A 27,650-nucleotide genomic window follows, 5' to 3' on the forward strand; every position below is an offset into this window, starting at 1 on the left:
GGTTGCAGTTTATACAATACTAATAAAAAGCTGTAGATTTGTAGATTTTCTTCCAAGTTACTGAATTATTTTAAATAGTTTTATTCATTAATAAAGTTTATTTCAGTTATACTATTACAATACCTTTCAATACCTTCAATACCTCCATTCAAATAAAAGAAATGGTATAGACAAAATTATTGGCAGCCTCAGCTAAATGCCCTTTGGACAGAATAACTGAAATCAAGCACCACCTATAGCCATGTATGAGTTTCTTGCACCTCTCAGCTGGAATTTGGACATAATCTGTTGTTGCAGTCTGCGACAGATCTGACAGATTTAAAGGGTACCTTCTCCCAACTGCTGCTCTGAGATCTCTCCACAGGTATTCTAGGGAATTCAGACTCATTCTGGACTCTGGACTCACGGATGGCCACTTCAGAACAATCCAGTGCTTTGTCTTAAACTATATCTGGGTGATTTTTGGTGTATACTTTGGGCCATTGTACTGCCGGAAAACCCATGACCTCTGACAGAGACCCAGTTTTCTGACACTGGACCCTACATTGCGCTCCACAGTTCTCTTGGTGTTCGGATTTCATGATGCCATCCACTCATTCAAGGCATATGCTTTGCTGCCAGAAGCAACAAAACAACCCCCAAACATCTGTGAACCTCTTCCATGTTTGACCGTACAGTCTGTGCTCTGTGTATTTCTGTAAACAATCATGTGCTTTACCAAAAAGATCTGTTTTGGTTTCCAGTAGGATTTTGGCTTCCTAAGATACGATTTTGCAAATTCCAGAATGGAGATGGACTTGTAGTTTTGGTGTTGCCTGTGCTTTTCTGTAATTGTGCTTCTCAGATCCTCAGGAAATTCTTTCGTCCTCTTTTTTCTCTACATGCTCAGCGTGGGACACACAGACTCACAACACAAAGATGTACGCGTTCTTTCTCCATTTAAACTGGTTCAAACTATTATACACCTGAAACGTGTCAAAGAGTATAGGATGTTTACCTGCTCCAAATATCTCTGACAACTTCTAACTGGTGCCAATAAAGATACATTTGGTTTATTTATTTATTTGCATTATGTGTCATTATGTGCAATATTTCTAGCCATGACTAAGTCCACCACACACTGTTAATCTCAAAGAATTCTCTTTTTAACAGGAACATTTTTAAGTATGCGTTTTGGCGTTCTCATCTTTTTTACTAATCGGATCGAAAAGAAAGACGGTAGTATCGTCCATCCCTACAATTCACTAAAAATGAGCCGCCTGACCAGCAGGGGCTGCAAAATAGCAGAGCCTGTTCCCCGCGTCCCTCTCACACTGAGCATCACTGAAAGAGCGGTAACAACTAGCGTTAAGTACCTCCCCGTACCAGCTTCTGCTGAGCGTCCGTCCCGTTACTGCCCGCTCTTCTGCTTACATCGGTGGATGTAATGGGCCCTGCTGGTTCTGGGAAACTTCACCGCTTCAGTTATGCGCTCTGTTCAGCGAGTCGTGGACGCTTAGGATAAGATCGAGTGGACTTTTCTCTGGAGAGGCGGCGGTGAGCAGTTAAACGGTAAGCTGGACTCAGATTTCCCCCTTGTCGTTACGTCTGCATATTTTGTCCACCACATATTTTCGCCCACTCGTCTGCTGCTCTGTGGAGAGAGTGATTACAGGCGACTACACTCTCCACACAGCGGTCTAAAAGACGAAGTTTCTCCTTCGTGCTGTTGAGCCTTTTGTTTCGCCGTAGTCCCGCTCCGTTCCCATGGTGAAGCGTTTAGCCTGCAGCGACGATAACTAACCTGCCTAACGGTCGCCGTTCACTGTGGGAAGCGCACCGAATGTAACTGTAGTCTAGATAAACTCTAAACTCTCTACTAAACTCTCGCACCTCTAAACATCACCTTTCTAAACTTTACTGATCATACTCAGTACCAGAACTAACACACTGCAAATGCCCCCCCCCCGCCCGGGTATGCTACTCGTCTCGCAGTCTTACTGTAGACTTCTTGTGTCCAGTTAAAGTAAATCTACATTAACTCTGCACTTGTATCCGGCAATTGGTATGTTAAAGAAACCATATCCTTATTTTCTTCTTGTTTATTGTTTCCATGCGGAAAATGCCTCTGATGGCTTTTTTGTGTGTTTATGTTCCAAACCAGGCGTTATTCATTTTACATAACCATTTCCAGCCTTTCTGCATCAATTTAGAATTAATCAGACTGTGTTTTTTTAGTGTGCCTTTAAGATATATGTAAATGAGCTCTGTTGTGAGTGGCTGGATTGTATTGTGCCTCATTCAAAAGCTAGTCGGCTAAAACAATACTTAAGGCTTCAGTGCAAATGGGTAGAGCTATAAACTATTGTAGGCTGAATAGGATGTGTAAATGCGATGGTTTGTGTGACATTTTGAAACTATTATGTTTACACACTACACCAAACTCTCTATTTTTTAAAAAAGAGTGAGGAAAATTCAGTTTTCCATAATGCAAATAAGTATTACATTTCTGTAAAAGTAAATCTTGGATGCCTGTTTTGTTTCTAAATACATGACAAATGTTTACCAACATGATCATGAACATGCTTCATATATTATATGATTCGTTTTAATATGTGTATGTATACATATTTATTCTTTTTTTAAAATCTTAATCTTTTAAATCACATATTCCATTTTAATAGAAATGGTTAATGGTGGTGTGTTGCAGAAGATTTAGAGTCACAGCCTTGGATGATTATCCATCAATACTGTAACAGTATTATATTATTTTAAGAAACATTACACTTGCAAGTGACTGGTATTTTAGATTTTTGTTAAAGGGCCCATATCATGCATTTCTTTGCTTTATTTTTAAATAAAAGTGTTTGGTGTAATATGTAACCATTGTTAAAGTTTAAAATGCACCGTTCACTCCCCAGTTGATAAATTCCATATACAGAAACTAAGCAGCAAAATCTTTTTCCTGTCTTTGAGTTCACTATTGTGATGTCAGATAATCCATCCCAGCACATTTATTTCAGCATATTCAGTCTACAGCAGGTTAAACCTGCCTATTTACATTATCAGGAATGTTCTAAAACCTGGACTGATTTTTTTTTTTTTTTTTTTTTTTAAAGAAGGACAATACAATTTTAAACAAACACCTGAATAGAGGTCAATTATTCACATGTATCAGTTTTAAAGGCACAGTAAGAACAGCCTGTGTAATTCTAAGATATAAAGAGAGGTCAGAAAATAATCCTGAAAAAAAAAACAGTTCTGACTCTTTTGGTATATAAACCACTCAGATGTTAAGTGAATAAAATGTAGGATATAGGCCCTTTAAACAGTAGTAAACAAAAGTACTGTAATAATATGTATTAAGTAGACTTACACATTCTTTATGAGTGATATGACCAGTGAACACTGTTTGGTGGGGAAAGTGCAATGCCTTCTTTTTTTGTTTTTATGTATGTAAATATCTCTGTTTATCACTCTTATTATAAAACCTTCCTCTACAGATCCAGTTTGTTCTGCAGTATGTGGTGGGATGGATGAAGAGGAGCAGAACCGTTATGTGGCTCAACTAAAAGAGGAATTTGATAGCTGTGATACCACAGGCACTGGTTACCTTGACAAAGAGGAGCTGACTGCACTGTGCCATAGACTGAGTTTGGAAGCCCACCTCCCACTGCTGTTGGACACCCTTTTAGGACCACAGCATTATGCAAGGGTAAGATTCTTATGAACATGACCACTTGATTACTAGACTCTATGTAAGGCATTCATTCATTAGTTATGGTTTTGTGGAAATACAACATGCATGCTTCTTTAAAAATATGTTAATACTGTCCTGTTATGTAACACAGGTCAATTTTGAAGAATTCAAGGAGGGATTTGTGGCTGTGTTATCCAGATCATTGGACTTGTCCACCTCTGAAGAGGAGAGCAGCTACCTTGAACCAGGTGCACAAATCAATATTATAGCACCAAGTTTTGTGCAGTTTAGCTCTCATGTCCAATATCAACTGTTATTGTAATTCAGTAAATCTTTTCCTTCCCTACACCCCTGCTTATCTGTGGTTTCTGATAAACCACTTCTGATAAACCACATTCACCGTTTGTTCATTGTTTATCATAGAGTTGTAGTTACGACAGAGTGCTTAGTGCAAAAAGTTAATCACTGGATTTGAGAAGATCTCCTTAGCAAGACCAGGGTCATTCACATTATCACTGAGAGCCAATACTACACTAGCTTGGCAAGCTGAGTAGCTGCACTTCATGCATTTGTCAGTTTGTTTTTTCTCTGATAAAAAAGACTGGTTTGTCTTTGTCCTGTGTTGTGTTGTCCTGGTTTGTCCTGTGTTGTATCTGTTTTTAATTATTTCTTTCAAGTTCATGTATCTCTCACAAATGTAGGTAATTTGACACTGCAGAGTACCATTGTAATTATATTGCTATAGTTCCAGTTGCAGTATACTGAACACATGTAGTTGAAAGTTTAGCCTGCGTCAATTCTGACCAGAAAAATACTTATTGGATCATGTAAATGCTTTGATTCATCCAAACCTCATCAGAAATTCCTGGGATTGGTCACAATGCTGACAACAAACAATGAAACATTCAGTGAATGTTTATACTTTATGCTTACTTACTTTGACATTGCGTGCTTTTGCAGGTCAGAATTGTGAAGGCTGATACTGTGATAACAGACTATATATTGTGCAGCTCTGTGGGTCATTCCTGCATTTTTAGAAACATATGCATGTCTGTCACTTTTGTATTTTATGGAATCATTTACTGTAATTGCTCATTTGGAAGGAGCTGTCAGAGGAACTATTTGCATCTGCTAAGCGACTGTAATGATTACTCTTATGAGAGGTATGCTTTGATTTTGGTGGGGTATGCAGATGCTGGAAGCAAGATTAGATTCTTATATTTATCCTGTCTAATATTTTTACAGTGATTATGGAACTGTGCTGCCATTTGGGAGTGAATTGAGTACTATATTAATGTTTTCTGTGTCCTACATCTTTTATTTGCTGTTGTCTGAACTTTTGATAAAAAGACCTGTAATGGAAAACAGATGGTAAACCAGTGATCATGGGTTTTGAGATGTTTCCCTTAGGGTTTCATTTCCTTTTAGATACAGTTCTCATTCATAAACCATGACCGCTCTTGGAAAATAAGCTTGAAAGAGATTTTGATTTAGGTGTTATTTTATATGCGCTTTTTTTTTGGCTAAAGCCCACTTTCTTTGGTAAAAGTTCAGTTTCACTTTCTTTTTCTCATACATGTTTATCTTTGCTTGCTCCTAATTGTTACTGATGTTTCCCTTTGCCCATAGCAGTCCCAGAGGAGGTGAAGCCCAAGTTTGTGAAGGGGACTAAACGCTATGGACGCAGATCACGGCCTGATAAGACTGCTTCTGTGCTGACAACAGACTTGAAAGACTCCCTGCCATTTGGGAAGGAGCAGGATGAGACCCTTGCTATGGGTGTGAGGAGGGCAAAGCTCAGACGCTCCACCTCATTAGAGAGTGTTGAGGTAAGAAGCAAAATCAGAAACTTTCATAGCTAAGTACAGATGTACAAGGAATTCTTCATGTTGGTGTCAACCGAATTTGTTATAGACAGAATCGGCCTATTTGAGACAGTACACTATATTTATTTAAGGATACATAAATATACAGTGAGTAGCTTGTATTATACTAAATTGGACAGATGCATGATACTTGACTCTCACACCAAAAAAATAAAAAAGGCATCTGGGGTTTGTCAGTTTGGTTTTAAGGATGTCAGGACTGCACAGATACAGCTCTGTCCTTGTCTATGTGGACCTTCATATGTGGGATTCAGACTGTGGGAAGCAGCTAAATGCTACAGCCTTTGTTAGCCAGTGCTTGGTGTTACTCTTAACACTGTTTGTAGTAACATAGCACAGATATTGCAACGAGGACCTGAGCCATTGACTGACTACAGCTCTAATAGAGCGCAAGCCCAGCTGCTCTCCACTCAGGAAGTGCCGCAGCGTGGAATGTGCAAGTGGCTGCCTTTTTCTGCACCCCCACCTTCACCAGCCCTCACTGTTACCTTTGGCTTGGGATCAAAGACCAGTCCAATTCACATTTCCACTCTCTTTCTATAGTTTATGAGTGCTATTGAAAAGGGCCTGTGTCTGTTTTTTTTCTTCTGGATTTATTTTATTTACTGGTGCCCATTATTGTGCAGAGAAAAGTTGTTAGTGCAAACCTGTGGTGCACTCCAAGGGCCTGTGTCTTACTCCTGTGTAGTGTTTTTTCAGTAATGCTTTACTGTAGGGCAGCGTACAGTTATGTGACACTAAAATACACTTGTTATGACAGTTGACATAAACCTACATAAATGCATCATCTGTCAGAAAGGCTGCTTTAGTTAACACCTATGTCAGATGGCACTGATATTTTCTAACATTGTGTTGTGGTCTGACACTTTTTTAGGTGATGTGATGGCTTAAATCTTAAAAAAAAAAAAAAAAAAAAAAAAAAAAAAAGATAAAACAAAACTTTAAACAGCCACAGAAAATGCTCACTTTCTTTTACCAGCCTGACTTGACACTGTGTCATATGTGACCCACTGAGCTACAAAGTCTACGTGATTTCAGTCCAGAAAGCATAATGAAACAAGCTTACGTTAGAAATAAAATCTGTGTCAGCTGATGTTCGCTCATCATGTTAACCTGGCATCAAAACTGGCAAACACAAACTTTGTGACAAATAACATCTATTAAAATAAGTGTTTGTAAATGTAGGTCTATGTCGGTCATGAAGGGCAGTGTTATGTAGGTGTTAGTAGCCATAAGAACACTCCCCTAATATGCCCCCTTTTTTAATTCTGATTTGCAGACTCTTGGTGTTGGTGAAAACCCTGTAATGCTCCTGTGATCTAGATAGTTTTTTTTTTTCTTTTCTCACTTTCAAATGAGGTATCAAATTGCCCTGACACTAAAGAAAAAGGGCCATATTTGTGGTCACTAGAACTAATCCTTTACTGTAGCTGTTCCATTGTTTGAAATCCGTCCATGTCAGTGTTTGAGGGGGAAGGGAGGCACACCATCACTTAATGCATTGTTTTGAGAGTTAAGAGACATTCTTAGCCCAACAGTGGTCATTCGGTTACTTCTCTCGTGGAAAAGGTCATGGCTAGAAGGATCTCTCTCAGACCCCCTGCTGTGAGTTTAGGCAGAGAGAAGTCAATCACATTACAGTCTCTGCTGAGTTTGTGTTGGCAGGGGACAGCATTTGCCTGGTGTTTATAAAACAGTTTGCCAGGCTCCATTTTAGCCAGTGTGTGTTTTAGTGCCTGTATGGCTGCGTGTCAGATGCAGTGATTTGGCTGTATGTATTTAGCTGGGATTAGAGGTCTTGTTTAGTTGTTCTGGGTGGGGACGAGGGCGAAAGCTCATGTAGGTCTTAAGCAAAGCAGAAGAGTCCTGCATTACACTGGGCAGTGCACAGCCAAACAAGAGCAGGAGTTGGCTGTAATTGGGTCTACTGCTTCTCCTCTCGTTTTAGAAACGCATAGTTGCATACCAGGTTTTCTCTCTCACTTACTCTTCAGTTTGAAATATTTAGAGCTTTTATGTAACATGCCGGCAGTAACTACTGCAATGGCTGGAGAGATTACGTGGTTTGTAAGCCAGTTTCTCCTCTATATGTGACTGCAAAACCTCAGTTATTCTATGTATTACTGCACAGAAATCAGAGCAACCCCCACCCTGCTCAAACCAGTAAGCTCTTTTAAATAGTTTAAATGTCCAGCAGTTTAAGCATTATGTAAAGAGCCTTAAGCCTACACAGATTCTTCGGTACAATTTCCAGAGGATTGGAAATTGAGTGTAAGTTATGCTGTGGTATTTAATGATGAAAAGGATTCAGAAAAACGTGCTCAATGGGCAAAGATAGCAGACTAAACTGCTGTGGAGGAAGAGGGGGGTTATAGCCGCTGCAGCCTTGATCGCAGACTTCATGTCTTTCTGGAATGTTTATGGGGGCAGCAGCTCTTGTTATATAAATAATTGAACTGGCACTGGTAAATTTTTTACACCAACCTTTGCAGCTTTTAGCGTTGCATTGCATAACGTACTTTGCTACAAGTACGACATGCTATGTAACTACCCACTCTGCTTTTGTTCACAAAGATGGCGAAGTTAAAGCAGAGAAGTATAACAATGACCCACATATACTGCACATAACTAGTGTGATTCATTTTTAAAAAAAATCAAATATACAGTTCATATCATATTTTTAAGAGTGACTCTTTCGTTTTGCTTAGTCAATAACAATGGGTCAGCAGGACAAAAACTCTGAGGCTGGTGAAGGCTATGCATGTTTAAAAGGTGAGAAAATTTGTATGTAGAAGCAGTATTAGAACTGAGACACTTTTCGATAGCAGCAAGACCTCAGAAAGACAAATGGCGAAAGAGAGAGTGAGACAGAGAGGGTAAGGGAGACGGCAGAGGGCAAAAGAGAGAAGAAAAAGTGAAAAGAGAGCGTAAAAGAGAGAGTGTGTACAAACAATAGACTGAGAATACAGAGCGTTCTGTGCTCTTGGCTGAAAAGCTGTTTGTGTGAAGTTATGTAATGTTGTTCAATACCTAAAGCTGATGAAAATTGATTGTGGCTTGTCCCACATTCAGCAGCCTGGGTTTGATCACTTGTTGCTGGAGGCTGAACTGTGATCCATGTTTATCTAAGCGGATTCCTTCAATGTGTTCTATTCAGAATCTCCTTCGTCTGCTGCTATGATGAAACACAATCGCTTATTCAGAATATGGTTTCTATGCTGATTTAGTAAAATTCTCTAGTGATAGCTTGCTTAAAACATTTTAAGTGAAGTTTTCACAGATGTATCCCATAAGTGTGTTGCATAAAAACGAGTAAGGGAAATGCTTAAAAGGAAATTCCCAGACTGTCTAAAATTTATGCATAGTTAAATGCTTAAGACATAAACATAAAAGTTATTCAGAGTGGTTTAATGTGAAATGCTTCTAGTGCTAGAGAAACTTACAGAAACAGAGTTGTTCACAGTGGTGGTGATAGGAACAAAGACATCTAAAGAGCTCCCTTTGCAGAAGGTTATTAAATAAAATGGTTATAATTATGCTGCCTAATAAAATTGTTTACCTTTGTGGGCTAAAATTATTTTTATATTCGTAGTGAAGGTGTATGTGCTGGGCGTTGTAATTAAAAATAGTTGCCCAAAGAAAACTTTTCTGTGTTCATCACCATTACATATTAAAACTCAGATGACGTGTAGGTTTATTGGTGGCTTTGGATAGTAAATAAACTAGCTATATTTGCATTGTAGACACCTTGACCTCTGTTTCCAATCAAAACCTCTGTAAAGAAATCTTTAAGTATTTTTACAATGAAACGTCAAACCATCAAATTTGTGCCATTTTCTGTGCACCTAAACCAATAAATTATACAGAAATTTTGAAAAATCTGCAGAATTCCCTTTTATATAGGGAAGCAAGGCACATCATCACAGTCCAAAATTCTGTTCAATTTAAATTTTTATTTTTCTACCATATTTGATCACACTAGCTGTCCTTTCAATTTTGTTAAAAATTCCATGATTTCTTTGAATAAAATCTCTCTACATTAACTTTGTACATTAACTGGCATTGAAAGTTAAGAACTTTCTAGTTAACTTTCATTTGCCTTCTCCTTTAAACTTGCCATTTTGGAGATATTTGTTTTTTTAGACAGCAATGATGTGTGGCGTACAGTGGACTACAAGACATTTTACAGAAGACAATTGCCTGGTACAGTCCATTCTATCTTCAAAACCTAAGAGAACTGAATTCTGTACTTTTTTCTTATTTGAATAATCTTGCTCTTGGGTGCACAGCCAGAAGTTGGTGTATTTAAAGCTTGTAGTTTTGTATTCAAATGTTGCTTGATGTTTTATATGACACCCAATTTTAATGTAACACACACACACACACACACACACACACACACACACACACACACACACACACACACACACACACATACACACACACATATATATATATATATATATATATATATATATATATATATATATATATATATAATATTTTACTCTGTATTCTGTGTTTAACCCTATAAAGTATAAAGTGCATCATACAGGCATGTAAAAATAAGAAAAATTGAAAATCAGAGCAGTGATGACCCTCATAGGGTAGAGCAAAATAAAGCTTGTCAATAGAGCTGTTAAGTAATTTTTGGCCATGGGGAAACTTTCTTATATAAGCCATGATGCATCAGAGCTGAAGCCACACTCAGGAATGAGGCCATAAGCCCCTTAGTGCGAGGCTGAAGGGGCCGTGTGCTGAAGAGATGTACTACCTCGCTCTAGAGCCTGAAGCCACAGTCTGCCAGTTGTTCCTGCTCATTGTAGCACAAGTAATGTTGGTGGCTTGGAATTCCTTATGGTCATTGTTCAGTCTGATATCACTGCTGCAGTAATTCATGTCACTGCATGCTTTCTCTCTATAAATATAAAGACACTCATACATGAACTTATCAGGCAGAAGAACCACATAATAATTCAGTGCTGTGTAATGAGATGAAAAGCGACATCTTAACTGATACACTATATAGCCAGAAGTATTCACTCACCCATCCAAATCATTGAATTCAGGTGTTCCAGTCACTTCCATGGCCACAGCTGTATAAAACCAAGCACCTAGGCCTGCAGACTGCTTCTACAAACATTTGTGAAAGAATGGGTCGCTCTCAGGAGCTCATTGAATTCCAGCATGGTACCGTGATGGGATGCCACCTGTGAAACAAGTCATGTCATGGAATTTCCTCACTACTAAATATTTCACAGTCAACTGTCAGTGGTATTATAACAACGTGTATTGGGAATTACAACAACTCAGTCACAAAGTGGTCGGCCACATAAAATGGCAGAGCAGGGTCAGCGGATGCAGAGGCACATAGTATGTAGAGGTCGCCAACTTTATGCAGTCAACCACTACAGACCTCCAAACTTCCTGTGGCCTTCAGATTAGCTCAAGAACAGTGCGTAGAGACCTTCATGGAATGGGTTTCCATGGCCCAGCAGCTGCATCCAAGCTTTACATCACCAAGCACAATGCAAAGCGTCAAATGCAGTGGTGTAAAGTGCCGCCACTGGACTCTAGAGCAGTGGAGACGTGTTCTCTGGAGTGACTAATTACGCTTCTCCACCTGGCAATCCGATGAATGAGTCTGGGTATGGTGTTTGCCAGGAGAACGGTACTTGTCTGACTGGGGGGGATTATGGTGTGGGGTGTTTTTCAGGAGTTCGGCTCGGCCCCTTAGTTCCAGTGAAAGGAACAATTAATACTTCAGCAGACCAAGAGATTTTGGAAAATTTCATACAAACAACTTTGTGGGAACAGTTTGGGGATGGCCCCTGCCTGTTGTAACATGTCTGTGCCCCAGTCTGCAAAGAAGGTCCATAAAGACATGGATGAGCCAGTTTGGTGTGGAAGAACTTGACGGGCCTCCACAGAGTCCTGAATATGGGATGAATAAGAGCGGAGACGACAAACCAGGCTTTCTTGTCCAACATCAGTGTTTGACCTCACAAATGCGCTTCTGGAAGAATGGTCAAAAATTCCCATAAACACACTCCTAAACGTTGTGAAAAGCTTTCCCATAAGAGTTGAAGCTGTTATAGCTGCAAAGGGTGGGCCGACATCATATTAAACCCAAAGGATTAAGAATGTGAAGCCACTCAAGTTCATATGGATGTGAAGGCAGACAAGTGAATACTTTTCTATAGTGAAGTGAATACTAGTGTATAGCAAGGATGATTTTCATTATCATTTTTATGATTTTTTAAAAAAGTGAGTAAGTGCTAAATTTTTTACCTGTATCTCCTCCAGAGTCTGAAGTCTGATGAAGACACCGGGAGCAACAAGGAGTCTATTCAACACTCTTTTGAGGCACAAGGTAATTGATAACTTTGGGGGTGTCTCGATTAATCATTAATAAAAAAATTTTAATGTACTTTTATGACATATTGACCATCAATATTAGGCGGTTTGTATGATGATCCTATGCATTTTGAATTCTCTTGTCTTTCTTAGAGTAAGAAACTAAATTAATAAGGAGTAGCCTTCTTTCTGTTTGTTTCTTTGTATCTTTTTCAAATTAAGTATTTCAGAATTTCTGAAAGGATATGGCTGGTTTGGTTTTGTCAAGTACACATGAATTGTTTAGCCTTTTAAAAACTCTGATTTCTCATTTACTTTGCAAAATAAAATAAACACCTGGATGTACACAGCACTGCACAGTTTAGCCTCAGCTATATATCAAACTCTTCAACAGTTCTGCATGGAAGTAGTGAAAACACTGAACTGTGTAGTGTTGTGGCCCTGCTGCACTGTAACTGGAAAACTGTGCTTTCATACTTAAATCTCTATTCTTATAAACGAGGTCTGTGTGCTGCAGGTCAGTTAAAACGCTGGAAGCCAGACAGCTCAGGAAATCCCAAGAACTTTACTGCTCCATGTCAGGAAGTGACTGATGGGCAGGTGAAGGCTGTGTGGGAGGAGCTGGGGGTCGGTAATGGTGGATCACTGAACAGGCAGGAGTTATCACTGGTCTGTGACCACATCGGCCTCAAGGATCTGCAGTCTGAGGTACAGTCATACAAAATACAGTTTGAGAAAGCATCATGTGGCAGATTCATAAATGGATCTTGTTTCATCACAACACACAGTCTTTTCCTTTGCTCCTCATTCCACATCAAAGTATTCCTTGGGGGAATTTCCCCACAAAGCCACATCCCAATTCGGAGGGGACTTCCATTTATTTTTGTGGGGAGTGAAGTGAAACTGTGCCACCCTTGCTTTCTTTCTCTTTAGCTCAGGTGTGGAGAACATCAAGTGTAGACCCTAATATGTGCATTAAAGTATATAAAGGCATATATGATCATTTATTGTAAGTAAAAAGTTTTTAAATATACTTTTTGTACCAAATATTTCTCAAATCATTGCATGCCTTTCTATCTTGACAAATGTCACTCATATTTAAATGCATTGTTCAAAATATCATGTTTTCAAAGTAACAATAGCTATAAAACAGATTACCAAATATGCATGTTAGATCTTTTTGTCAAAACTGAAAGAATAAAATTTAAAAATTCTATGTCTACATACTGCCTAATCCTGTAAAGCCTGAGTCAGAGGCGTCAGGCCAGATTTCAAGGGAGCTCACATCTTTATGTATTAACATCACATTAACATCGCCTCACAGAGAAGGTCTGGCTTGGTGTTTAGGTCTCAAATGCAAAATCAACATTATACTGTTATATGAAGATATGATGACAATAGTAGATAATTCACTTATATCCCACTTACATGCCATTCACCAAGTTTTGACTGATGATTGCAAGCGCACTGGATAGTCTTTTAATGCGCTTGCAATCATCAGGTTCATCCGCTCAGGGAAGAGGTCCGAAATATAACTGACATTACAAAATGATTCTTCCACACATGCATTTCTACATTTCCACCAAAAAGGTCTCAAAAACACAAGTTAGCTTTAAAAACTAAATTATGGTTTTCCTTTTATCTACTAGTGCCATTTATTTTTGTTTGCTGAATAGTTCAAGCTGAACAATTGTCTATGTATACAGGAGTTAGATGCTCTCTTCAGAAAACTGGACAAAGACCAGGATGGGAAAGTGAGCCTTAGTGAGTTCCAGAGAGGTCTGTTCAGACATGGAAACCCACCTGCACCTACTGCTGCATCCACCCCCATCCGGGCTAACACTCAGCGTGTATTCTCACAGGTCAGCAAATCCAGCAAGCATCTTCAGGAACCACACAATGATGTTTTACACTTGGAAATGGATTGTATACTGTCAGATGTGGGCATTGTTAGAGACATTCTTTGGCACACAGACATTCATGCTGCATAATTTCAATTTACTTTGTGTACTAGTGAAGGAAAGCTGTATTGCTTTCACTTTTTAGGCTGTAAAAGTGTTGATAGAGGCCACTGTATTCACACTGGCTTCTACAAACCTTTTCAGTTACTAATGGCAAAACAATTGCTTGTATTTTCACATAATTACTAAGAGTAATGTTTTATCAGTCTATCTCTATTTTCAAACAGGCAGAAAGCACAGGCACCTAACTACTCACCTGTCTCCCAAAGGACTGTTTAAACAGCTCCGATTTCAGGCCAAATACTTGGGGTCAGCACATGCTGGAAGCAATTAAGCTAACTGGGAAGGTGGAGCTTCCTGAGTTTTCTACGCTGCTAAACATAATAATGAATGAATTTCTACAACTAAACTAGTGTGGAATATTAGAAAAATGTACTGTGCTTCAGGGCTTTTACCTGGCTTGAGCTTAATAACATGGGAAATTGAAGACAACATTGAGTCTTTTGGAGATAGCACTCTGGGCTTTTCTGAGGTGATCCACCCAATAGTATCAAAAGCTTTCATGCATTTTCTTTCCAGTCTCTACTTCTGACTGAAGGCATATATTTCATATTCCACATGTGTGCTGATTTCAGAAATTAGAAAGGGTATATATGTCAGTACACTGGATTAGGTAAAAGGGCAGAACACAGGCTCAGTGTTGATGTAATATGAATGTATTGCTTGGTGCTGAAATTGGGCTAAGCCAGCTTAAAGGTTACAACATCAGAGAGCTTTGGATTATTAGTGCTGTGACTGAGAAACATTACTCATGTTAAAGATTTCGTGACTTTATCCAAGCTCACATTGTCCAGTGTTAGATGGACGGGGGTGTGGGAGTGAACAGTTAAAGTGGTTTTACCATTCTTATCACTTGATAGAATCAGTGCAGGAGCGCTGCTTTGGCTTTAGTAGCTCTTTGTCATGTCATTTCCTGTCCTCTCTCAGGCACTTGAGGAGCGATTGGTGCGTTCCACCTCACCCTCACTGTTGTCAGCTACGGTGGGACAGAGGCTGCTGACTCGACTGGACGATGGCTCAGGCTGCACCAGCCCAGACAGAGTCATCGCTTTATGGACTGAGGAAGGGATTCGCAACAGCAGAGACATCCTACAGGTCAGAACTGGATCTTTTTTTTTTTCTTCTTCTTTATACATATAAGCAGATTCTTTGTGTCTGTGAACAGAATAAGCGTTTGATTTGCTAGAAGTGCTTTTTCCTTCCATGTCTTTGCTGACTTTGTCTTGTGATTGCTGGCTTTTATGTCTTTTTTTATGAAGTCATGTCAGACTGTGTATTACATATGTTGAATGTAGATGCCCATTGGCACAAAATACTGTTCCATCACTCTTCTAGTCAACTTTAATTGCATTCAGTGCATGTTGTTTTAGTTTTCAGAATGATAGTTATGCATGGTCACACATTCCTGTTTCTGACAAATAACTTATGTCGATTTAAAAAAAAAAAAAAAAAAAGGATTTGATGAGAGTTTGGAGATCCTTGAGCATCAACTTTGGAGTTTCCAAGTTTTCTCATTTATTGTGAGAATTAAACATGACTTTTGATGGCTACTTTTGAGATGATATAAGTAACTGTACTATTGATTGTGTTTATAGATTTTTTTTTTCTATAATAATGATATTGCTTTGCAATATATGTTAATCTTGTTATTGATAACTTCAGACCACTTCACAGTGTGGTAATTCTTATATAACATGTAAAACCAAGTTTTTGTATCATATGACACATTCTCTGTATCTGCATTGTTATGCAGACCCTGGACTTCCCTTTGGAGGAGCGACTGAGCCTTGCTGAGCTAACTCTGGCCTTGGATAATGAACTGCTGGTCAGCGGCAATGGCATTCACCAGGCTGCCCTCATCTCCTACAAGGATGAAATCCAGTTCCTACAGTGGGTTTTTGATGCTCTTCCATGTTCTACTGTGTGTCAGCAAAATAGCTTGTAGTGCGTCTGTGAATATTAAAGTTTAGATGAGATTTTGTCTCCACCTAGTGGTGATGTTGCCTAGTACCAATATCTGAACTATAATAGGAACAATAATGGCTGCTGATTTGAAATTCATGTAACAATAACAAGTCTGCCTTGTAAGCACAAGCTATCATGTCTACATCATTACATCTACATCCAGATTGAGTGACTTACTGGTAAGATGGTGTTCTCTTCTATAGAGAGCTGGCACAGCAGGCCTGTCAGGAGCGAGACAAGGCTAAGACAGACTTGGAATTGGCTGACCGTCGAAACCTCCAGCTGGTCAGAGAGATTGATGACCGTCATGCCACCATGGAATCACTTAATGAGTCTAAAATCAAGTAAGATTATTGCATGTATAATGAAGTTGAAAGTTTTGAAAGACTAAATGGATTGGGGTGTGTGTGTGTGTGTTTGTGTGTGTGGTTTTTAAAAGCTGGCTGAATTATAAAAGACAGTCAGATGACCATTTGGGGTAGTGTTATCAGTTAACAATAGCTAGGACCATTGGCCTCTAGATCAGTAAGCGCCTCAGGGATTCCCAGTGACTGTGCAATGCTCACATCTTTGTGTAAAAAAAAAAAAAAAAAAATCTGGGGAAACTGTACATGCCCATATGTTTAAAAACAATAATTAAATCTGTTTTGAGAGTCTAATTTCTTTTAAAGGAGTTTACTAAAGTAAGATTAAACATTATCCTCTTCTCTCTGCATGGTGCAGGGATTTGGAGCAGGACTTCAGGGATAAGCTGACTGCACTGAGGAGTGAGACAGAGCAGGAGAATGAGGTGCTGCTACAGCAGGTGGAGAAAGAGAGAGTAAAACTAAAGGAAGAACTGGAACTCCTCAAGGCCCAAGAGGCCACTCTGCAGGAAGAAGCCGCCACTGCCATTAAGGTGACCACAGCACATCATGACACTAGCGACGTGTTCTCTACAAAGCAGAGGTCTCCAACACTGTTCCAGAAGATAGTGTTTACAGAAAGAGCTCTGCAGGGAGATAGAACCCCACTTTGCATGAAAAGGAGGCTGAATGTTATATCAGCTAAACCCACCAATTCACTCTGCAAATATGTCCTTGACTATTGCCTTACAGTTGGGTCAGTGGGTCTTTTTGCATAATGTTCTGGCACCTTTGTGATCACACTTCATTTGGAAGGCCAGAAGGCAGAGCTGTGGTGTATATTTCTGTGAGCAGTGGTGGTGTCAGGTTAAGTAATCGTTGATCTGCCGTTACAGGAGAACTGCCGCTTGGAGGAGGAGATGTGTGCTCTGAAGGGGAAGCTGTCTGAATCAGAAAGCACTATCTCTAAACTGAAGAAGGAGCTAGACCATATGCTACAGGACAAGGTCTGTACACTTTGATTTGTGTGTTGCTCCTCTTAGATGTTTGACTTTGCTTAATCTTAATTCTTCAATAAGAAAAAATTTGAGTCATCATGACTAGTGCTTGAATTGTCTTTGTTTTGACAGTATGGTTTAGACACAAACAGCACCGGACTAAGCCAGGAGGAGCGTCTCTCAGGGATCATAAATGAGTACGAACTTCAGTGCAGGGTAAGCCTTTGTGTGAGATTGCTGTGGTGAACCACATTGGCTGCTATAAGCTAACATGGTCACATATACCCTTACTATGAATTAAAAGGGGAATTCCACTGATTGTTTGATATTTCTGCGAAAAATCAGTAGCATTCCTTTAACCAGCAAAATGCCAGAGTGGCAACAAAAACTTCGTATTTAGTTATTGGTGCTACCATACTGACAGAGGAGAAAATGGGTTTTAGTTAGAAAATAATCAGTTAAAGTAACAAACACGTTTTAGAGTTCATTAACTATTTGTGTTGAATACTTAGATTTGTTCTACTTATCTTAAAACTTGAAACCTGGAATATTTTAAATGTGTATGACTGTTTTAGAAATGATTATAAAGGTGAGCTTTTTATTAAGCAGATACTGTGATTTTAGCTGTTGGTGAATTCCTACTGATGTTGCTTTTCACCTGCTTAAATATAGTTTTGTTGAATTACTAGTTTTGGTTGGTTTCACTAGCAATCTGTGGTTTCCATACCAATCACTGCTACTGTTTGTGTGAAAAAGGACTTGCAGGACAGGAATGACGAGTTGAGCTCTGAACTGGAAGCATTGAAGAATCAAGGCTCAGGAAGGAGAAGCAGACGATCCAGGGACAGCTTCTGCACTCATACCTGGTCCAGCCGGAGAGCACTGACCACTGAATCTGATTCTGGTAGATTTTACCATTTTAGAGCAACACTTTGATATTTAGAATGTTATACTTTTTTTTTTTCTTCAGTTAGTCACCGAGTTGATCACCAAACTGCTCTTTATTTCCCTGTTTGACATGTAGATGATCCTGAAGTAAAAAGAGTCACATCTCCTCAGGTCAAGAAAGGCACTGACAAGAATGGTAACGTATTATGGGAATGAGATTTGTCTTGATCTTTTGAAGGCTGAAGAAGTATTGCACACAATGTTGGCTTTTGTCTGTTGACAGTCTTGGGCTCTTTGGATAGTTTGACCCCCACTGTGAGCATTGAAACTGAGCTAGCCATGGAGCAACTGAAGGAGAGGTATGAACATCAGGTCCAGGATCTGAAGATCCAGCTGGAGACCAAGGTACAAATACCCAAACCATTATAAGCGTTGTGGAATGAAATATGTGATTCTGAATAGGCTTTCCAATATTTGCAGCAGCATGTGTACATTTTTTTAAGAGGGTGAGAGTTTTTAGGAAAAAAAAAACTGCAGAAATTTGTGATGACTATGAACCTGATATTTCTTCATCTTGCTTTTAATGTAGCCCAGTTATTTTCTGGTTTAAGAACTAGGGAGGAACAAAGTAACTGTACCTCTGAGAAATGACAGTTGAGAGAAATTTTTTCTCACCTCAAATGTTATCACCCAGATATACTTGGTATCCAAAATAAGCTTCTTTGGTTTTTACATTTGATAATCTAACATAATGTAGCTAACAACTAATAGAATCAGATAATGTAGTGCAAACTACACTGAAATGATAATTATTATTAATTTGTTATGAAATTTAATTGTTAAATCTCACTGCAATTCTCATCTGCCTACAGAAAGGTCAAATTTTACTGTGCATTCTTTGCAGGTGAATTTCTATGAGCGCACCATAGAGCTGATGAAGCAGAACATGGAAGTTGAGAGGAAAGAGATCGCACAGAGCTACAAGATGGAAATCAGTGAGCTAGAGGAACAGAAGACCCAGGCAGAGGAAAGACTAGAGCAGCTGCGTCAGACTGTGGAAAGGCTAGAGGGGGAACTAAGGGTTAAGGGTGATGGTGTGGCCTGGGGTCCTGAGCAGGAGCGCCGGGCTCAGCGGGAGCAGGCCGAACTGGAGCAGAACTACGCTCGAGAGATCAGCAACATTGTGCATCGGCTAACCTCGGAGAAAGATCAACAGGAGGCAGAGCTTAAGCTGAAGATGGACCAGGAAGTGCTGCTTGTTAGGTGGGTTGGACTGTGACATTCTGGGCTCTCTGAATCTAAATGAAAGTAGCGGTGAAGTTTTAATGTGTTTTTACTTCCTCCAATAACCACTGGGACAGGTGTAATTTAATTTTAACATTCAGAGACCTGAATTGCCGAATTATAAAGTTCAAAGCATTCTGTTTATGCCTACTTCTAACTAAATATCACTATATCCAAAAAGTCCACACTGTTTCATAGTATCATCTGTGGTGGAAAAATGTAATATTCTGAATTTCACAGAAGAACACTGACATACCACCTCTTTATTTTGGTGCAAAGGTAACTATTATTGAAATATTACTGACTTGTGATGTTTTTGTCCAACATGTTTAGTGATAAACAAATTATGCAACCATGGCCACAAATTTTCACCTCCTATTTAACATTTTTTTCACACAATGGTCCCATTTAATACATTATAATTTACTGCTCAGCTTTGTAGACCCCCTTATTTCTATTACATTTTATTATTTCTACTACATTTTACTATTTCTACCACATATTTCCTACTTTTTTGCCCTGCAACACACCTGATTAGATATTTAAGTAATTATCAAGCCCTTTATTAGGTGGATCATGTGTTTTGGTGCAGAGAATACATGAAACTTCAGGGTTTGTATAGGTTTCCAGTTATATGTAAACTTTGTTAATAGCACAATGAGAGTTTTAAAACCCCTAGTTGCAATTTTTCAATATATTTCCCCAAAATTCACCCCAAAGCAAAATATGTAAAAGTATTATACTTTTTCAGGCATATATTTACTGGTAGAGCTGCCATGGATCTAGATATGCACATATAAAAATGTAGCATGTTGCTGTGTACTAGGGAGCAGATGGAACAACAGTTATCGCAAATGAAGTTGGAATCTATTGAGGCTCAGCGCAGCCTGCGGCAGCAGCTGCAAAAGCAGACTGAGCAGCACTGCAGGGAGATGGGGGCATGGGAGGCTAGAGTACAGGGGCTGGAGCAGGAATTGCGCAAGGAGCGCCTTCTCAGTGCTGAGCGTTTGGGAGAAGAGCAGGCTCAGATTTGCAGCAGCGCTGCTCGAGAGAGGAAGACACTGGAAGAGAAGCACCAGGAGGAGGTCCAGGAGCTGAAGGAGTGTATCTGCAGGATGCAGGCTGAGGCTGAAGTGGAGTCTAAAGCTGAGGAGGAGTTGCTCAATCTACAGAGACAGCTAGAGAAGAAGCTAGAGGAGATGTGTGTTCAACTGGAAGACAACACCATCTCAATGAAAGCCCAAGATGCCCTAATCCAAAATTTGACCACAGAGCTGCATGCCAAAGAGAAGGAACTGGATATTAAGAAAGAGAGAGAGCAAAAGCTTCTCGGTAAAGTGTCTCAACTAGAGCACAAGCTCAATTTGGAACAAGAAAGGAAGAGGAAGCTTCTTGACCAGTTTTCTCGACAGAAGGTGGAGAAAAACAAAGAAGCAGAGCATCTCAGCAAGTTATCCCAGCTTGAAGAGAGGCATACAAAGTGCAAGAACAGAGAACAAGAACTTCTTGATAAATTGAATCAGTTTGGACAGGAGCTAGAGAGCATGAGAACAGAATCTGAGACATTGCAAAAGGAGAGGGAAAGAATGCAGGGAAACTGCAGTCGTCTGTCCTCTGCATTTGTCCAGCAGCAAACGCAACTGGAGGAACAAGAGAAGGAATTGGAGCAGCTTAGAGAAAACTTGGAGAAAACACACGATGCACTGAAATATAGAGATGAAGATTTGTCAAAACAGGCTTCTGAGCTAGAGTTTATGGAGAGGCATAGAGATAGGCTTGAGCAGGAACTAAGGGATCAAAGCATTGCTCTAAAGAACCTTCAAGCAGAGGTTCAGAGGCTTTCTGAAGTACGGGACTATTTGAATGAAATGGCTCAGAACCTGCAGGGTATCGTAAGCCAGGAGCAAGGCAAGGTTGATCAACTTCAGACCCTATTAAATTTGGAGGAAGAGGAGAAGAGCCAACTTTTACAGGAGAAGTCCACTTACTGTCGTCTTTCAGACCAGCTCTCATCCCAGATTGTTGAAATGGAGGCTGAGTCAACCAAGCTCAAGGAGGACCTTAAGGAACTGAGAGTAGACATGCAGCACAAGGACAACCAAGTACTACAACTTGGGAGACAACTGGAAGCCAAAGACAAAGAGATGGACTTGCTCTGGAATGAGGTACGCCAGAAGGCAGACTTCTTTCAAAATGTAAGCCATCTTTCTAATGAGGTACAACTTTTGACTAGCCTGCTGGAGGACAAGGAAAATGAGCTGTGCTCCTTGAGAGAAGAGGCAGACAACAGCACCAACCAGCTGCAGCAGTCACTGCTGGACTCCCAGACAGAAGTTCGGAAGGTGGAGGAGGCATTTGAGCAGGAGAAGAACCGAATGAAGGAGCAGTTACTGGAGATGGAGAAGCTGGTCATGGCTCTTGAAAGAGTGATGGATCCAGCCAGTCCACACAGGTTTGTGGCACTCGGCCTGGTAGATGACAAATGAGAGAGAAAACCGATTAATCCTCGCCGCCTTGATCGCTGTTTTGCTTCTCCAACTTGGATGAAAAGTGTTGAATGACATAGTTGCAAGAGCACTTCTCACCATTCGGTCTCCTATACCGGATTGTGTGTCATGGAATGAAAAGTGCATTTAACCCCTTCACACTTGCATTTTGATTTTTCATACTTCTTGTCTTGAGTCTTGAGTTTCACTTGCATCCTACTAACTGAAGCTTTTGTGCTAACTTAAGATTTTTGTTCATGATTTTTTTTTTTTTCTTCTCCAGAATGAATAACTGGTAATATACCTTATGTGCAGTGTTGCATCCTCTAACAACTAATCTTTGCCAATATAATCTTTTTTTCATTGAAATCAGTATTTCACTTAACATTTACACTGAAAGCTATCAAATGATATAGTTATGACCGAAGACTTTGAAACACTTTTCTTTGTTCCCAACTGTAGAGCCCAGCTTAATGAGGTTAATTCTGAAAACAGTGCACTGAAAGACAGGCTGGCTGTTTTGCACCAGGATGTGATGAGGCTTGAAGAGGAGGTCAATAAAAAGAGGTACACATTCTTCCCTTTTTAAGAAAATCTTTTAACCTTTAGAACCCAAAGCCTGCATTCTGTGGGCATTTTATAAGGATATAGTGGATTCATCAAGGTGCAACAAAGCATCAGCAGCTAATCCCTATAAACATCACATCTTGCATGTTTGATAGGGCACCTTGTGTTTGTGAGAGAGTAAAGTGCCACTATGATTATTAATTTCTATTTTTATGTTTATTAGCATACTTTCTTCGATTCTGTACTGCATTCCACAGTCAGCAATTATGAATCAACCCAGTTAAAACCAATGACTGACACTGACAGGCTTCAGCACATGTGGTCTAAGCATGTGTGTTTGTTTATGTCTCCGAGAGCAGGGGAGCGGCTGGAGCTAGGTAACGGGGTCATATTCCAAAAAGCAAGACTATGTGAATTCCAATTTAGCATCAACTCTGAGTGAAAGTGATCAGAAACTAATAGACATATATGCAGACAAAATAATAAAAATGAATAATAATAAAATTCAGCTTTATATTTCAATTTCCTTTGATTTTTAAAGTATTATAAATTGCTGGTGCGGAGGATGACAAAAACAAACAAACAAGGAAAAATGCTTTTTTTTCTTTTTCCTAATGGAGTTTTAATACTCGGCAAGAGGAGAGGGAATCAGTACAAATATGGCTGTCCTAGGTTAATCTTTTTTGTTTCTTTGTAATCATAAGCTAAAGTAATAAACTGAATTTTAATAGGTTGTACGTGGAAAGATTCTAAAAATGTAGGTGCTGGGTACATTTTTGATCAAATAATCTTTGTGTTTTTGGCTACATATCAAATAATTAAATATCTGAATAGCCTTGTATTTAATGAAAATATTATATGGTCCCAGTATCCCTACAAGATACTAAAGTTAAGGTACCATCATTGTTTTGACATGACATTGAATAAGTCATATAGGCTTTATTGGGCTACACTGTAAAATTTTAGTCATGTTAATAATTGGTTTGTAATTTGTCCTTACAGAAAGAAACTTGAGGAGATGGAGAGGGAATATACAACAGTTCGGGAGGAAGTGGAGCAGTTACACAAAGAGGCAAGATCATTTCTTAATAAAAGCTTAACCAGAATGGTTTGCATGTCATTTCTAGTCATGATAAAAATCATCTCATTAAAAACTATATAACAGAACTCAAAGTGTCGAGAAGAGGTTCTGGACCTGAGTACGCGAAACCTGCAGCTGAGCAACAAGAATGCAGAGTTAAATTCCCGCCTCCGTTCTGACCAAGGAGCAGTGCAAATGTTGACTGAAAGACTTGCACAGGTGTCTCAAGAGCAGGAAGAGGCAGCTGTTTCCATCAAACAGCTGCATGAGACCTTGAGTCAGATAGAGAGAGAGAAACTTCAACTGCAGGTCAGCAAGCAAGAAGAAAAGGAACACCTAGAAAGGGAACTAAAAGCAGCAAAGGACAAGGTGTAGTATATAATTCATGTTTTTGTATTTTAGATTATATCCCTTCTCATTTATTGTTATTTAAATGGAACATGTTTTGAAATATAAGGCAACCTTGTGGTCAATTTAAAGCCCCCCCCTTAAACTCTTTTGCTTTGGCAGCTCCTCCATTTGACAGAGGTAGAGTCTGCGCTGACCAAGTTAACGCTGAAAAACCAGTCTCTGCAGCAGGACAAGGATGGGCTGTTAAAGGGAGGAGAGGAAAGAAACAAGGAGGTGAGAAGCTTTGACAAGAAATACATATTCTCCAAAAGCCATTGGTCATGTTTTGTACTAAGCAAATCATACATATTGCAGCTTGGAAGACTTCAAGAGCATATGGACACTCTTGAAACCCAAACAGCACAGCTTCACTCCCAGCTCTATTCCATGAACAAGGAAAAGGAGGCTCACATCCAGGAGATATCTGCACACCAGATGCTACTGAAAGAATCTCAAGAAAAGGTTCCTTTTGAAATAAATCTGATTTGTTCCTATATTACTGACTTTAGAAACCAAAATAATGTACCTTGCGTTCATACACCAATACTGCTGTTCAATAGGTGCTGGAACTTGAAGTCAGTATGCGTGAGCTTCATAAAGAAAAGGAGCAGCTTCAGGAAATTCACAGGATGCAAAAAGAGGCAGCAGCAAGTTCTATGCAGGAAGAGCTAAGGATTTTGCGAGTACACAACCAAGAGCTTCTTGACAAGGTTGGTCAGAAAAGAATCTTAAAGCTATGCCCCAGTGAATATATTGGTTAGCTGAAATAACCTCCAGTGTTTACAATATTTGTCCTATTTAAGACTTTGTGATTTGACAACTGACAACATACAGTTGCTGAGCTATTAGTCTGTGTTAATATTTGACCACTTTAAATTATATTAGCTTATATTACTGTTTTATCTAAATTTTCAATTCTTAGGATCAGTATCCGTATTGTTGACAAAATTGGCCTGGCCCTCTCTAAAACCCAGACAGGCTCACAGATTCTCTCAATATGCCTTGATGCAAAGTTTGGTAGCCTTGTTTTGGTAGAAATGTCAGCGCAGCCAATGTTGCACAAAATGCTCACAATTAATTGTCCAGTAGTATCATATCTAAATCAAAGAAATTTGACATTTGCACAGTATTGTACTATGCAAAACTGCTTTTTTCTTCTTTTTTTTTTTTAAACCTTTATTTTACCAGGTAAAATGTTTGAGAACCAGTTCTCATTTACAAACATGACCTGTTTATAGAGTAGTAAATGGCTGAATTCAGTCATGTAAATGTCATGTAATGTGAATTTGGGTTTGTTTAATTTATTTGTAGGTGGCAGTCTCAGAATCTAAGCTGCAGATCCAAGAGCTGGATCTTCAAAGGGTACAACATGAATTCCTCACCTTAAAGAATAAACAAGCAGAGCTGGAGACTGCCAAACACAGAGCAGAAGAACAGGTACAAAATGTGCCGTTTCATTAAAGTTTCTGGTAATTGCCTGCAATTTTTTTTCAGCATTTAATTTTTTGTTTGTTTGTAGGCTTTAAGGGCAAACACTGATCTGTCACTGAGCCAGGCTCAGCATGTGCGTGAGGTACAGCAGCTTCGGGAGCAGGTAAACATCGGCACCCGAGAGCAGCTGGTTCACCTGCAGGCCCAGCTGGCTGAGCAGCAGAGCCGAACTCAGCAGCTGGATGAGCAGCTTCAGTCTCAGGCACAGAAGGCCAGCACTCAGCTGAGCCTTCAGCAGGTAAATCTGCTGTACAACACTCACGCATGGTTTCCTTGGAGAAAAACTGTGTATTTGCAGAATGTCACCTTGAAAGAAAATGTTCTTTTCTGAATTAATTTAGTGGATACGCCGAGAGCTTTAATTAAAAAGAAAAAAAAAAAACAGAACTCTAGCTTATATTTATGGGCATTGTGATACGGTTCTCAAGTCATCAGCTTGTGGTTGTAATTAATCAATGCATATCAGGGATCAAGTGCAAATAGCAAGTAAGGATAAATCTAGATCATTGTAATGTGTTTTTTTTTTTTATATAGGTCCCATTGAATGTTCTGGAAAACTTTGTACTAAGTTTAATTAATGAAAATGATTTCCGTGAGATACCTCTTCTAATTTTATGAAGGGCTCCATAACTTGTATTATGCAACATCCTGAAATGGGCTGTGGACATTTACAAAGTGTTTATGTACTGCAGTAGTGAAAACAGTGAATCTGAACATTGTTCACTACATTCAAAATGAACACAGCATATAATCAAACTAAATTGCATAATCATAAACTGTATCATACTCTAAATACTTCCATTTGCAATGTTACATGTTGTAGACTTACTGCACTGTTTCTTGCACCATGCAGTGACCACATGGTTTATTATTCTTAATGTGCCAGTGCATATACATAAATTATAGTCATGTTTAGGTTTTACAAAAAACTAAATTATGAGAGCTTATTTGAGGAGTAGTGAGGCAGATATGGGCTCAATCTAGAAAGTACAAGATTCTGACTTTAGGAAATCACTTAATCTTTCATTTTTAACAGGAGCAGTATGAGAAAGTGATGGAGAACATGCAGGAGCGGATGGAAGAGGTGGAAGCCAAGCTAAAAAGTGTGCGGCTGATGCTGCAGGAGAAGGTCAATCAGTTAAAGGAACAGGTAGGCTACGAGAACTCTTAACACTACACTGCTTGTCAGGATGGAAGATAAACTGCCCTCAATTCTGAGAAATGTTTGTGTTTCTTTCCTTCCTTAGCTGGCTAAAAATGCCAAGTCAGATCTGCTGTTGAAGGACCTCTATGTTGAAAACTCTCAGCTCATGAAGGCTCTGCAGGTAACAGAGCAGAGGCAGAAAAGTGCAGAGAAAAAATCTTTTCTCTTGGAAGAGAAGGTGACTGCTCTCAACAAACTCCTGCGCAAAATTGCCCCTGCCTCGCTTTCCGCATAAGTCACTTCGGGAGAAGGGTGGGTGGACCCTTAATGGTACTGAACTGTGAAATACCTGGAATACAGAATGATTTCTTAGATAATGTATGCTTAGTCCAAGAAGGAGGATTTTATCCACAGTAAGGCAGTTTACATTCCTAGTGTGAAACCTAAAAGCAGAATGAATGCAAATCACTACTCAAATCACAACTGTAATGCTGTCTGGGTATTTTGCATGAAAGACTCTAGGTTACTATTTTGAATAATGTGACAGCTAGTAAAAGGTCATAGTTATTATATTATGTCTGTTCTGAGACAAACATGGATGTGTACGGTATGGAATATACAAGATAACTTTGGGGTCAAGTTTGAATTGTAAAGGGGCAACACCATTGTCCTAGATAGTGATTTTTACTTTTTATGCTTTAGTAACCTGTGATAAATTGTTGACTTATGGTGGTAAATATTCCTGACAAATCAAGAAGTTTTAAAAGACTAAATGTTTGTTTAGAGGTATCAACCAAAAGCACAGTATTCATCAAATGTACAGTTTTGATACACATACTATCCTTAACTTTGCACATTTTTTGTGATGCACTAGTGTACAAATCTACTTTGATGTTCCTAAGTTATTAAGCATTGACTGTTGCAGAACATGTAATTTTATTGTATTCTCTTCACTGTTTTTAGCAACAAAAAGGAAAAAAGACCTGTTAAGATGTCAACAGTGAGATGTAGACTATCATTGTGTAAATCACTGTATGCAGTTTGACAGTAAAAAAAAGTTACATGGTAT

General features: G+C 39.2%; 1 protein-coding gene across 4 annotated transcripts; it reads left to right on the plus strand.

Annotated features, from left to right (window-relative positions):
- The first annotated feature begins 1,297 nt into the window (after positions 1 to 1,297).
- Positions 1,298 to 27,649, plus strand: ninl (ninein-like). Of its 4 annotated transcripts, none has more exons than XM_017724766.2 (28): positions 1,298 to 1,551; positions 3,483 to 3,694; positions 3,831 to 3,927; positions 5,309 to 5,508; positions 11,872 to 11,938; positions 12,440 to 12,630; positions 13,629 to 13,784; positions 14,871 to 15,038; positions 15,697 to 15,833; positions 16,112 to 16,252; positions 16,632 to 16,806; positions 17,149 to 17,259; positions 17,383 to 17,466; positions 18,007 to 18,154; positions 18,275 to 18,334; positions 18,422 to 18,543; positions 19,043 to 19,401; positions 20,249 to 21,874; positions 22,371 to 22,475; positions 23,478 to 23,547; positions 23,641 to 23,925; positions 24,067 to 24,180; positions 24,262 to 24,408; positions 24,507 to 24,656; positions 25,258 to 25,383; positions 25,466 to 25,675; positions 26,474 to 26,587; positions 26,685 to 27,649. In XM_017724766.2, the coding sequence occupies exons 2-28, from the start codon at positions 3,512 to 3,514 to the stop codon at positions 26,874 to 26,876; spliced, it is 5,538 nt and encodes a 1,845-aa protein (XP_017580255.2). In that variant the 5' UTR covers positions 1,298 to 1,551; positions 3,483 to 3,511; the 3' UTR covers positions 26,877 to 27,649. The 4 variants fall into 4 exon arrangements, with proteins under 4 accessions (XP_017580255.2, XP_017580263.2, XP_017580271.1 ...); XM_017724774.2 differs by having other exon boundaries at positions 5,312 to 5,508; XM_037538844.1 differs by lacking the exon at positions 1,298 to 1,551 and adding an exon at positions 1,940 to 2,044.
- The last annotated feature ends 1 nt before the right edge of the window (position 27,650 follows it).

Source organism: Pygocentrus nattereri, chromosome 5 (genome assembly GCF_015220715.1).
Source record: "Pygocentrus nattereri isolate fPygNat1 chromosome 5, fPygNat1.pri, whole genome shotgun sequence".
In the NCBI taxonomy this organism is placed as follows: domain Eukaryota; kingdom Metazoa; phylum Chordata; class Actinopteri; order Characiformes; family Serrasalmidae; genus Pygocentrus; species Pygocentrus nattereri.

Bases quoted from the DNA above. Each gene is read 5' to 3' on its own strand.
- ninl (XM_017724766.2), top strand. From the start codon at position 3,512: ATGGATGAAGAGGAGCAGAACCGTTATGTGGCTCAACTAAAAGAGGAA. The intron at 5,509-11,871 runs GTAAGAAGCAAA...TATCTCCTCCAG, and splicing joins CCTCATTAGAGAGTGTTGAG to AGTCTGAAGTCTGATGAAGA. The intron at 13,785-14,870 runs GTCAGCAAATCC...GTCCTCTCTCAG, and splicing joins CTCAGCGTGTATTCTCACAG to GCACTTGAGGAGCGATTGGT.